Source organism: Trifolium pratense, linkage group LG2 (assembly GCF_020283565.1).
Source record: "Trifolium pratense cultivar HEN17-A07 linkage group LG2, ARS_RC_1.1, whole genome shotgun sequence".
Lineage (NCBI taxonomy): Eukaryota > Viridiplantae > Streptophyta > Magnoliopsida > Fabales > Fabaceae > Trifolium > Trifolium pratense.
In genome coordinates this window covers 23,134,523-23,148,246 of record NC_060060.1, presented here as the reverse complement: position 1 = coordinate 23,148,246, position 13,724 = coordinate 23,134,523, and the positions used below count along the sequence as shown (strand labels likewise).

Sequence of the window (13,724 nt, the reverse complement as noted above, 5' to 3'; positions counted from 1 at the left end):
ATGTGGTTCAGGGGTTGGTTCAGATGATGAAATGTCAGAAGTTGATTCAGGGTAAATATGTTCAGGAGATGGTTCAGGTGATTTATGTTCAGGGGATGGTTCAGGAGATTGATGTTCGGGGGTTGGTTTAGGATGTGGAGAGGATTGCTTTGAGGGAGAGGTTGGTTTAGTGACAGGAATATCTGGTTGAGGTTCAGAAGATGGAATGTCAGGTTGAGGTTGAGGTGGAGGTGATGTAGGTTTAGGAGGTGAGCTAGATTTGTGTTGAGTTTCATGAGAAGGAGGGTGATTATTGAGAGGGTCAGGGCTCAGATGTTTTTCCAGTTCAGATAGGGGATTATCAGAGGTTGGATTATCAGAGGTTGGTAAAATGGTTCTGAGAGGTTTAGTGTAACATATTCCAATCTCATTTTCATTAAAAGCATACTTAGAAGACTTACCTTTATCTTTGGAAATAGGAGCAGGTCTTCTACGAAGTCTCTCAGCAATTGTCTCTTCATCAGACTCAGTTTCATCTTCAGAGTCAGATTCCTCAGATGAACTGTCAACTTCAACAACCATAGGCTTTTTGGAAGCTCCTTCAGCAGCCTTGGTTGCAGTTTCTTCATGCTTCTTCTTTGTTCTCTGCTCAGCCAAGGATTGCTCAACCTTAACCTTCTTCTGAGCCAAAAGATCTGGTTTTTCTTGTTCAGCTTTCCTCTTTGGCTTCCTCTTAGGGTTATACAAGTTTACAGGGGCTGGAGGAACCATACTTCTATCAACAACAAATCCTTCTTCTCTGAGCACTTCCAAGTAGTCCTGAATAACATGCTCAGCATCAGCTTCAGAAATAACTGGGTAGCCTTGAACATACAGACGATCTTCAAGTGTAGTAGTTATCTCTTGTGGAGGTGCAACAGGCTTGGAAGCAATAAGGCGCATCTTAGTAAGGAAACTAGCATGAAGAATTTCAGGAGTGAACTTCTTCTCCACAAGCTCTGGGTGAAATTTCTTTAGGTTCTGAACAACATGACCTTGATGCAGAAGGTCTGACAACAACCTAGGATAAACTATAGTAGTTTTCCTCTGAGATTTACTTGCAAAGATGGCTTCACAAATCCTTTCAAAGAAGTAATCTCCAAGATTAACCTTCTTTCCTGTCAGAAGGAAATACAGCAGATGACGATGCGTCCAGGAGATTGTATCAGTCCCACCAACCCTTGGACTGATAGCTGCTATGATGATCTTGAAAAGAACTCGACATTCTTCAGTCAAACCCTTCACTTTCCCTTTTAAGGAGAAGTCTGTGCATATGAGATGCAGAAGATCATCTCTGAATCTTGTATCCTTTTCAAACACATCTAACTCTATCCCAGAGTTAGGAAGACCAAGAAGAGCATTGAAATGAATGGGCGAGAGTGCCAGGTTCATTCCACAGATATTTGACCTAATCTGTACACCTGTATAATCCAGCAAACCCATTTCCTTCCTAGTTTTACCTTTCAGACTAGGGTCTCTTTCTATTGCAGCAAGCTCTTCCTTCTTAGCTTCATGCTTGTCAAACACCTTTGCTTTCATCCAGAATTTCTTCAACAAATCTGGGTAGATAGGACCGTTAAGCATGTCGAAGTACTTATCCCAACCTTGAGTGATAAAGTACGGCTTAACGTCGAAACCATTAGCTTTCAAACCGTCGAAATCAACTATCTTTTCTGACAGAAATGTGAGTTCAGATTCTGGGAATTCCATCTCGTTCCCAACAATCTGAAGGTTCTTGAAAATAAACGGTGGAATCCTTTTTGACGAAGAAGATGAAGTACCAGCCATTGTTGGAGATAAGGGTAAGGTTTGGAAAAACTAGCGAGAGAGAAAGAAAGTGTGTTGGAGGTTTAGAGAGAATATGAAAGTGTAGGTTGTGAAAGTGAATAGTGTGCAAGTGTATTGTGTAAGTTTTATTTAAATGCACACAGTTAACACGAAAATAGCAAATTTGGGAAGTTACGCTAATTGACAGAAAGTTGAATACCAAAAATCATCATTAACCACCCACTACCTGACACACGTAGACCACGTGCAGAAAGTTACTCGGTAACTGCTATTTTAATGGACAACTGTTCAGCAGTGAATACTAAACGTTTCCCACTTAAATAGTTCAGAGCCTCTGAGTTATTTAAAAATTCTCTATCAGAGTTAGGTACTTCAGAGCTTGTGTTCAGATGATCTGAATCATAAGTTCTGATATACATAACCTCTTACACTTTAATTGCCAAAAAAAATTTTCATTCAGAGATTGAAAACATGTTCAGATGTTTCTTTATAAAATCAAATCTTTCAACAGATAAGGCTTTAGTAAATATGTCAGCCCATTGATTTTCAGTATCAACAAACTTAATATCTATAATGCCTCTCTGAACATAATCTCTGATAAAATGGTGTTTAATTTCAATATGTTTGGCTCTAGAGTGTAGGATAGGATTTTTAGATAAATGAATGGCTGCAGTATTATCACAATATAAAGGAATATTGTTACTGCTTACCTGATAATCTTCTAACTGATATTTTAGCCAGAGTAGTTGTGTGCAACACTTAGCTGCTGAAATGTATTCTGCTTCTGCTGTAGACAAAGCTATAGTAGTTTGCCTCTTACTAGCCCAGGAGATAAGGTTTTCACCAACAAATTGACAATTGCCACTTGTGGATTTTCTTTCAATTTTATCTCCAGCATAGTCAGCATCACAGAATCCATTTAGCACATAATCATTTGATTTCTTATAAAGAAGTCCAAGATTAGTTGTTCCTTTCAGATACCTAAAGATTCTCTTTACAGCAGTAAGATGAGATTCTCTGGGATCTGACTGGAATCTTGCACATAAGCAAACACTGAATAAAATATCTGGTCTAGAGGCTGTCAGATAGAGTAAGGAACCAATCATACCTCTGTAGACCTTTTGATCTACCTTTCCTTCATCATCTGACTTGCCCATGTTGGTAGTTGGATGCATAGGAGTATTCATTATCTTGCAGTCATCTAAATTGAATTTCTTCAGAAGTTCTTTGGTGTATTTTGATTGATGAACATAAGTTCCTTCCTTCTTCTGATTGATTTGAATTCCAAGAAAGAACTTCAACTCTCCCATCATGCTCATTTCAAATTCATCCTGCATTATCTTAGAAAAATTCTTGCACAAAGCAGCATTAGTAGAACCAAAGATAATATCATCAACATAAATTTGAATAATTAAAATGTCTTCTTTGGTTGTTTTTCTAAAGAGTGTGCAGTCAACCTTTCCTTTCTCAAAACCCTTTTCAAGAAGGAAATTACTGAGTCTATCATACCAAGCTCTTGGAGCTTGTTTCAGACCATACAGTGATTTCTTAAGTTTAAAAACATGTTCTGGGTTTGAGACATCTTCAAAACCAGGAGGTTGCTTAACATATACTTCTTCAGAAATGAAACCATTTAAGAAGGCACTTTTAACATCCATCTGATACAAAGTTATTCCATGATTAACAGCATAAGATAGAAGTAACCTGATTGCTTCAAGTCTAGCAACTGGTGCAAAGGTTTCAGTATAGTCAATCCCCTCTTGTTGACTATAACCTTGTGCAACCAATCTAGCCTTGTTCCTTACCACTTCACCTTGTTCATTCAACTTGTTTCTGAATACCCATTTTGTTCCAATAATGTTCTTGTGTGAAGGTTTAGGCACTAGAGTCCACACATCATTCCTTTGAAATTGATTCAGCTCTTCTTGCATTGCTACAATCCAAGCATCATCTTTCAGAGCTTCATCAATCTTTGATGGTTCCATCATTGAGATAAGACCAACTAATGATTCCTCATTTCTCAGTTGAGATCTTGTCTTCCTTGGACTATCCTTGTTGCCTAATATCAGTTCCTCTGGATGTGATGACTTGTATTTGAAAGTATTTCTTGGGGGCTCATCATCTTCAGACTCATCAACATCAGGTTCAGCAGATGCTTCAGTTCTTGGTTGTTCAGAGTCTGTAGGAACTATTGTGTTCAGAGGTACTTCAGAGAATGGATGTTCTGAGTAGTTTGGAATATCCGAATATTGATCCTCTGATACCTGAAATCTAGACAGACCTTCCACAAGCTCTGACACTTGGTCAGGCTCTTTGTCATCAAATTTGACATGCATACTTTCTTCCACAGTATGTGTTTCAGAAATATATAGTCTGTATGCTTTTGAGCGTTCAGAGTATCCTATAAAGATACCCTTATAACCTCTAGCATCAAATTTCTTTAGATGGACTTTGTTGTTTAAGATATAACATGTACATCCAAACTGATGAAAATAAGAAATATCAGGTTTTCTTCCTTTGAACAATTCATAAGCAGTTTTGTTCAACTTAGATCTGATATAGATTCTATTTTGAACATAACATGCTGTGTTTACAGCTTCTGCCCATAAAAACTTTGCTACATTTGTTTCATGCATCATGGTTCTGGCCATTTCTTGCAGAGTTCTATTCTTCCTTTCTACAACCCCATTTTGTTGAGGAGTTCTAGGAGAAGAGAATTCATGCAGAATGCCATATTTTTCACAAAAGTTTTCAAAAGGTTCATTTTCAAATTCTCCACCATGATCACTTCTAACTTTTAAAATAGTGTAGCCTTTTTCATTTTGAATTTGTTTGCAGAAGATGCTAAACTCATCATAAGCTTCATCTTTTGTTCTTAGGAATTTTACCCAAGTCCATCTACTGTAATCATCAACAATCACTAATCCATACTTCTTTCCATTGATTGAAGCAGTGTTAACTGGCCCAAAAAGATCAATGTGAAGAAGTTCCAATGGTCTTGAGGTAGAGACAATGTTCTTAGGTTTAAAAGATGATTTTGTAATCTTTCCTTTTTGACATGAACCACAAAGTGTGTTTGAGTGATATTTAATTTTAGGTAAACCTCTGACAAGGTCAAGCTTACTAAGCTTAGAGATTAACCTCCAGTTAGCATGGCCTAACCTCTTATGCCAGATCCATTTTTCTTCACCCAAGGTTAAAAGACACATCACTTTTTGTTCATTCAAATCAGAAAGATTAATTTTATAAACATTGTTCTTTCTCAGACCTTTGAATATAATGGAATTATCAGATTGTTTGGTTACAGTACATGATTCCTTATTAAAAATGACTACATAACCATTGTCGCAAAATTGACTTATGCTCAATAGATTATGCTTAAGTCCATCAACTAACCAAACATCATTAATAGATAGGGAAGAATTACCTACTGTACCTGTACCTATTATCTTTCCCTTTTGATTACCTCCAAAGCCAACAGATCCTCCTTCTTTCATAGTCAGCTTAGAAAACAGTTGTTTGTCACCAGTCATATGCCTTGAACATCCACTATCCAGATACCATGAGTGTTTCATGATATTTCTTTGAGTGGCAGGCTGTATGAGAAACAACTTTAATCATTGCGATAGAACTCTTCATCACAGTTAATGATAAAGTCATCCCAATATTCTTCCTCTTCATTTGACAAGTTCTGATTGTTAACTTGAGAACTTGTCAGCCATTGGTCTAGGACATAAGCCCTTCTTCCTTTGCATAGGACTTGTTTCCATACTCTAGGTAGGATATATCCTTTCCTAGTTGGTAAATCTGAATGATACATAATTTCAGCTTTTGGTACCCATCTTCTGGGTCCACGCTTGTTAGTCCACAAATGTTTACTGTGTTGTTGAGTGTGAGAGAAAGATTTTGGTTTGGAATAATAACCCTTTTGAAAATATTTCTTAGTTTGAGTTCTGTTATTATTCCAGGACTTGGATTGTTTATGCTTCCAGAGTTTGTATTTATCACCAGTCCATTGATTTGACTGGTTATATTTATTGACTCTAGAATCATAAATAACCTTAGTCCTATGTTGCCTCTGAGGTTTGAGGTTAGACTTTCTTTTAAAAACTTCTGAGCCTTTAGGTTGACTTTTCTCATGAACTAGAATTCCTCTGGTTCCAGAAGTTGAAGCCTCAGATTTTGAAACTTTCAGAACCTCTGAACTAATGCTGTCAAGTTCTGAATAGCTTTTATCTTCTGAGCTTTTCTTCCCAGATCCTGAGGAACTTGGTTCTTCTGAGTTGTCAATTCCCAAATCTCTCAGATTATTGTCCTCATCTTCCAGAGTACCAAATTTCTTTCCTTCTTCACTCTGAGGTACAACATAGTAAACCCAAGATTTTCCAACCTTTTTGGGATAGGTCTTTAGCTTTGAATATGTTCTACCATATTCATAGCCAAGTCCCTCTCCTCTATGTCTCATGACATTATAAACAAGATTAGCAGCTTTGCTCTTACCAAGGTTGAGATGCACAAACTGTTGAAGAGCCATTTCTTGCTCATCAGTAGGTTTGTGACACACAGCACAACCCTTTTCAAGGTCATTTACTCTATTCAGAGTTTCTTGATATAGACCTTGAAAATGTTCTGCTTGTTCAGTCAGAGTGTTAAGGTTTTCTTGTAAAACTTTTTGTTTACTTAACACTCTGAGATGTTTCTCAATGACCTTGTTAAGTGCAGTTATGAGTTGAGATTTAGAGCAGTCAGAAAATACCTCATCAGTTACTTCAGAATCTGATTCTGATTCTGATTCATCGTCTGAGTCTGCATCTGAGTCAGCTGAAGCCATCAGGGCTAGATTTGCCTCTTCTTCTTCCTCAACTTCTTCCTCAGATGATAGCTCTTCAAAAGTAGCCATCAGACTCTTTTTCAATCTGCTCTTGAATTGTTGCTTCTTTGAGCTGTATCTTTTGCTTTTGTCTTTAGCAGACATTTCTGGACAATCAGCAATAAAGTGTCCTGGCTTCTTACAGTTGAAGCAGTTCTTCTGATCATCCTTTTTGCTGACAAAATTTCTGGAGCTATTACCTCCTCTGAAATTTCTTTTGTTAAATCTGTTCCATTGCTGAAACTTGGTGAATAAAGCAAACTCATCCTCATTCATCTCATCCTCTTGACCATCAGCAGAAGATTCTTCTTCAATATCAAGAAGCTGAGTCTTAAGAGCCTTAGAAGTAGTCTTAGTTGACTGTAAAGCCACTGACTTAGACTTCTTCTTAGTTTCTGAGTCAGCATCTAGAACCATCTCATGGCTTCTGAGATTGCTTATCAGAGCTTCAAGACTCAGAGTCTTGAGATTTTGAGCTTCCTCTATTGCAGTGACCTTAGGTCTCCAAGCAATAGGAAGACTTCTCAGAATCTTCTGAACATGGTCATAGGTAGAATAACTTCTCTTAAGAGCTTTAAGCCCAGATACAAGGATTTGAAACCTTGTAAACATAGTCTCAATGTTTTCATCTTGTTGCATAGTGAAAAGTTCATATTGCCTTATCAAAAGACTAGCTTTAGCCTCTTGAACCTTTTCATTACCATCATAGGTAGCACACATAGAATCAAAGATAGATTTAGCAGTAGACTTGTTCTCTATTCTGACATAATCCTCATGTCTAATAGCACCAACAACAATGTCCTTTACTCTATGATGTTTTGTGTAGATTTTTAGGTTAGCTGGTGTGAGTAACTTTCTATTCTCCATGGACAACCTACCATGTTCATTCAAGTTTTCAAAAGTTACTCCCAACTCAACCAAATCCCACAACTCATGATCAATAGCAGTAATATTGCTATACAGTCTCTCTTTCCACCACTCAAATAATGAAGCATCACCATTGAATATAGGGGCTTTTCTGTTGCCACTATGTTCATGTGATTCATTACTTAAGTAGTCATAACCAAAAGCATTTCTGGGACCACCACCAGCACCACTGGCCTCACCAGTTCTAGTGCTACTATCGTCTCCTCCAGACATAGTGTTCTCACAAGATCTTTACTGTCTCACTGTTAAGTGAAAGTAACAGACCAGGTGCTCTGATGCCAATTGAAGGTGTGAAAACACAAGAAGGGGGGGGGTTGAATTGTGTTTTAGCTAAGTTAAAACTTTTTCAAGTTCTTAACTCAACTACGTTAGCAGCGGAAAAGTAACACAATAAATAACAAGTTAAAGAGAGAGAGAGAGAGATCACACAAGCAATTTATACTGGTTCCTCTCACAAAACGAGAGTAGTCCAGTCCCCTTGCACTTCCAAGGGAGTTCACTATAATCACACAAGATTACACCTGCTCAAGCACACAAGCAAGAGACTTCTCAAACAATGCTCAAGCACACAAGCTTAAGACTTCACACTTAAGCACACAAGCTTAAGTCTCACACTTAAGCACACAAGCTTAAGTCTCACACTTAAGAATAAAGTATATAAAAATATACAAGTGCTCTTAGATGAACCTAAAATGAGCAAATACAAATAGTACAGAGTATTTGGCTAAAGTGCAAAAACACTAGATAGAGGTTCAGAGCTTGTATATCACAGAGTTCAGAGTTTGTTCAGCGCACGTTCAATTCTTTGTAATTATATGTTGTTAGCTGAATCTTCTAGTATATATACCACTAGAAAAGAGTCGTTGCAAAAGGAACCGTTGGAGTTGATAACCTTTTGTCTTCAAGCAGTCTGTCTTGATGCAGTTGGTTGTATCCAAAACTGAGAAAGAGTTTCAGTTACTTTGACTACTGCAGAGTGGACTTTCCTTATTCAGCTAACAAAACTGAAGACCCACGTTCTCAAGTTAGGACAGACAAAACAGAGGTAGCTGAACTGATCAGACTTGAAAGGTCCTTTTCTTCATTGGTAGAAGAGTTGACTAGAAAAGGGAATCTTCACAGCTATCAACGAGATCTTCAGAGTTTGATGAAGCTTGTAGACAGACATGAAGTTCTGAAGTCTTCATCCTCTGAAGGTTGTAACTTCTGAAGTCCAACATCTTCTGAGCACTTGTGAACTTCTGAATTCACATCCTCTGAACTCCACTCAGGACTTAAATGGTGCTTATATCTGCGCACTTAAAATAAATTTTTAGTCCTTCCAATTTGTTAATTAATACTTTGTTATCATCAAAACCTTTATAGATTTAGGGGCAAACATTTTTAAATCAATTTTGTTCCAACAGAAATAACTCCTTCTTAGACTTACGGGCCTCATCCACCACCTCGTTCGCAACAAGAATGCCGTCAAGGATCTGTCGACCCTGCACAAAAGCTGTCTGGGATGCAGAAATCACACTCCCCATCACAAGACGCAATCGATTCGCTAACACCTTTGCCAAAATCTTATAAAGCCTGCCCACAAGCGATATAGGCCGAAAGTCATTCAAACTTTGGGGACTATCAACTTTAGGTATCAACGCAATAAAAGAGGCATTTAAACCCTTAGTCAATCTACCATGACGATGAAACTCCGAGATAAATCGCATAACGTCCCCTTGCATCTCAGCCCAAAAGTCCTTTATAAAGCCAAAATTAATCCTATCAGGGCCCGGACTTTTGTAACTGTCACAGTCCCACACCGCATCCTTTACCTCTTCCAAAGAGAAGGGCTTGGTCAAATTGCGCACCTCCGCCACCTGCAGCCGTTTAAAAATAAGATTTTCTACCCCAGGTCGTTCCACATTAACAGCCTTGAATGAGCCGCAAAGTGAGACACGACCGCGTGCCTAATAGGGACCACACCCTCTACAACAGTACTATCCACCCGCAGTGACGAAATAGCATTACCCCTCCGTCTACTCGCTAGAATTGAGTGAAAATACTTTGAGTTAGTGTAACATCCCAAACTGCTTTCAGGATGACCGACTAACCCCACAAACCAACACAAGTCTTTTTAGCGTGCTTTGTTCTCACTCGCATGCTTTCCGGGAAAACTTCCCAGAAGGTCACCCATCCAAAGACTACTCCAAGTCAAGCACGCTTAACTGTGGAGTTCTTATCGAATGAGCTACCGAAAAGAAGATGCATCTTGTTGGTATAGGTAGTACCCATCAATCCTTATAAGCCTTCCTTCCACCATGCAGTCTCAAACCCACACAACCTTAGGATCCCTCTCATTCCGATGTGAATTCGGTTCTTTCCTAGAAGCTGCCAGGAGCCGCACATTGTCATGCCTCATGCACTGGAGACCACTCCCTACGCCCTCGTCAGACTCGGGTGTTACAGTTAGCATCCCCTTCCTTAAGCCACCGTGAGCGAGACTGCTGCCAACATATACTAGCATTCAACCGGGAAAGCGAATGAATATCCGATGTCACACCATGAAACTCCGCTAACTCAGATTCAGATAAGACCACTTCCCCTCCCTTCTCAAGGCATGGCAATGGGGCGGGGCGGGGACGGGTTTTGCCCTCCCCAAACCCAAACCCATAAAGTTCGGGTTTCCCCAAACCCATCCCAAATTCGAGCGGGGATAAAAATGATAACCCCAAACCCATACCCAACGGGGATCGGGTATCCCCACCGGGTTTCGGGTATCCCCATTACGTCTCTTTCCACATGAATTTAAATTATATTTTAGTATTTTTTTATTAAAAAAAAAGTTAAATGTTCAAAATTATTTTCTCCCAACAATATTTTTTAAATAAAGAAAAAAAAATAGAGAAAATGGTTTGTTTAATACTCAAATTAAAATAAAAAATAAATATATGAACGTAATTTAAGAGATTGTTTAAGCGTTTCTAATTTAAAAGAGGTGAAATCTAATTTTTAGTATATGCGGGGCGAGTTCGGGGACGGGTTCGGGGTGGGTATCAATGTACCCATTACCCGCCCCAAATCCATCTTTTGAAATCGGGGAAAACCCAAACCAGAACCAAAACCCAGTCAACTCGGGTTTTCCCCGTCAAAGCGGGTATGGTTTGGGTGGGTACCCGCGGGTATGGGTTTTATTGCCATGCATACTTCTCATCAAGCGCTGCAAGTTGGTCCTTAAGAGCCGCAATCCTACTAGGCAGATTTTGGGTGTGAGCCGTATGCCACTCTTTCAAGACTGTCTTAATCCCTTTAAGTTTTTCTTTAAGAACATAACCTCCCCAACCATCAAACTGAAAGGAATTCCACTTTTCGCGCACAAACAGTTTATATCCAGGGACATCTCTCCAACACTTCAACATCCTCGAGGGACGGGGACCCCATTCCTCCTCATCCGCTGCCAAAACCAAGGGACAATGATCAGATAGTCCTCTCATCCGAGCTGCTTGTGTACAGTTAGGCCAAGTCAAACACCAATCCCCAGAAAGTAAGAATCTATCCAAACGACTCATAGACCGCCCACCCCCTTTAAACCAAGTGAACTTACGACCACACAGTGGTAAATCAATCAAAGTATTATCATCAATAAAGCGGTTGAAAGGAACATGGTCCAAAGAACTATACCCGCCTCTGACCGAACGACGTACATCAACACTCCTGACAACATTAAAATCCCCACAAACACACACCCTTGATCTCCCCAAGGCTTGAATTTTCAAAGAAAGCGAGTCCCACAAGGCCTGCTTGGCCCGTGAATCGCACGGTGCATAAACATTTGCCACATAAAACTCCTCCCCGGACCTAACGAACCGACCATAGCACCACAAAACGTACTCAAAACTCCCTGACGACCACACCTCCACCTCAGCGGAATCTCACAAAGTTAACAGACCCCCCGACGCGCCCACCGAGGGACGATAGGAAAACTCGTGAGGAGAATTACCCCATAAAGCCGAACAAATAAAATCGTCACAAGATTGCAGCTTAGTTTCTTGAAGACACAATAAAAAGGGTTGCTGATGCCCCACCAACTTATGAACCTCCTGTCTCTTAGCTAGACCCCCCAAACCCCGATTATTCCAAGAAACAATCTTCATCGAGCACATCTCACTCCCTGCGTCTGCCCCGACGCCGTCTTCTTTATTTTTCCCTTTCGAGCGAACACACTAAACATGTTCTCAGCATCACTTTTGAGTTGCACTCCTATGGGCTCCCCTACCTCTTTAACGTCATCCACAACCACCTGCTCACTCCCCTGCATAAAGGTTATAATGTTGTGAGTGGGAATGAAAAAAAGAAGTGGTAAATCAAAAATTTGGGAAAAATATTTAGCGCTTAATAATTGTTTTTTTTTTTATTTAATTTATTGATCCATAAGCTCCCCCTAGAAAACTCTAATAAATTCTTAACAAATATAAAATATTTGAGTCTAGTAAAACAGAGTTTCTTTATTTTTTATAGCATCTCAAATTGTCCCTAAAAATGGCCGCTATATTTTCTTTTATAAGCAATTTTGAATTATAAAGGAGTACAAGGGATACTCAAACCCTTATAATTCAGTACGAAACAATTATATACTTTGTAAATATGCAATAGGATTAGAACACCAATCCGAAAAAGAATAGATAGACTTGCGTCCTGCTCTTCCGTTAAACCATATCCATGAAATCGCCGTAATATTATCAACCAACGTAGGAACAATCGCCACCTCCCCTCAAAATATAATATTGTTTCGCAATTTCCATATGCACCAATTAGTGGTCACCAAATCAAATATCTAATTCGCCCACCTTTTTTTGACTTGACAAGATCACCACACTTAAGAAGATGGTTCAACCCTTCCTCACCAAAAGGAAAACCACAACCCATCTATTTGAAAATTGCATTCCACACCATTTGAGTGAATTCACATCTATAGAAAAGACGAGAACAAGTCTCTATATATTGAAAACAGAACACACATGTAAATTCATGAGGGTTTGTAATAATACCTTTAGATGCTAAAACATCCCGTGTTGGTAATTTCTCCAATAATAATCTCCACCCGAATACACCCACTTTCGAGGGCACAGCAATTTTCCACATCTTTTGAATGGCCTCCAACAACCATGGATTAGTTGTTTCAGCCGTACCAATTTGTGTGAGTAAATTATAACAAGAATTGACTGAAAACATACCTTCAGGTCCAACAATCTACCGCCATATGTCAGCACAAATTTGATTCAGATTAACATCCATAAGTAGCTCCTTCAGCATAACCAGATCATGTTCTTCTGATTGCGTTAAAGCATCACGAAATTCCCATTGCCATATCATTCCCTCCCTGCCACTTAACAATCTGTCTACAACCATAGCATACTGCCTCAATTCTTTTACAAAAAGATTATAAAATAAGTCTCCAAACGAAGTATTACCGCACCACTTTGCATTCCAGAAACTGATCTCAGTGCCATTACCCACCACACAGCTAGTATTTGAGCGAAAACAACCGGGCATGATTGACTCTCCCACACTTATCACATCCCTCCACCATAACGAGTCCTTTGAACCATTAGAAATTGGTACTCTACTCAACAAAACATAAGACAAAGAACCGTAACGGTGATGTAGCAAAGCAGACAAATTGCCTCTTTTTCGTTGATACCCCTCAATTTCCACTTACTAAGGAGCGCTATATTGAAAAGTTCCAAATTTTTTACCCCTAATCCACCATGATCTTTAGCGCGATATACTTGCTCCCATTTTACCCAACAAAGCTTTTTATCTTCTAGTCCGCCACCCCATAAAAATTCCTTTGAATCCGCACCAATTGTTGGAGGACACATTTTGGAGCTTTGAAAAAAGAGAAAATACAATGGTATACTTGCCAACACCGAATTAATTAACGTAATTCTACCACCATATGATATTTGTCGACCACTCCAACTACTTAATCTTTTCGACATAGCATCCACCACCGGTCTCTAAGTCTCTCTACGCCGAGGATTAGCGCCCACTGGGATGCCCAGGAATTTGAAAGGAATACTTTTTGAGCTGCAAGATAAGAAAGAGGAACCAGCCGATAGAAACCGATCATCGACGTTTA

The 13,724-nt window shown here is 39.2% G+C and overlaps 1 protein-coding gene across 1 annotated transcript; it reads right to left on the bottom strand.

Moving 5' to 3' along the window:
* Window positions 1-10,032: 10,032 nt before the first annotated feature.
* On the bottom strand, window positions 10,033-11,817 carry LOC123904411. Its single transcript, XM_045954081.1, has 2 exons — window positions 10,790-11,817; window positions 10,033-10,192 (listed from the first exon to the last, which is right to left on the bottom strand). The coding sequence occupies exons 1-2, from the start codon at window positions 11,149-11,151 to the stop codon at window positions 10,033-10,035; spliced, it is 522 nt and encodes a 173-aa protein (XP_045810037.1). The 5' UTR covers window positions 11,152-11,817.
* Window positions 11,818-13,724: the final 1,907 nt, after the last annotated feature.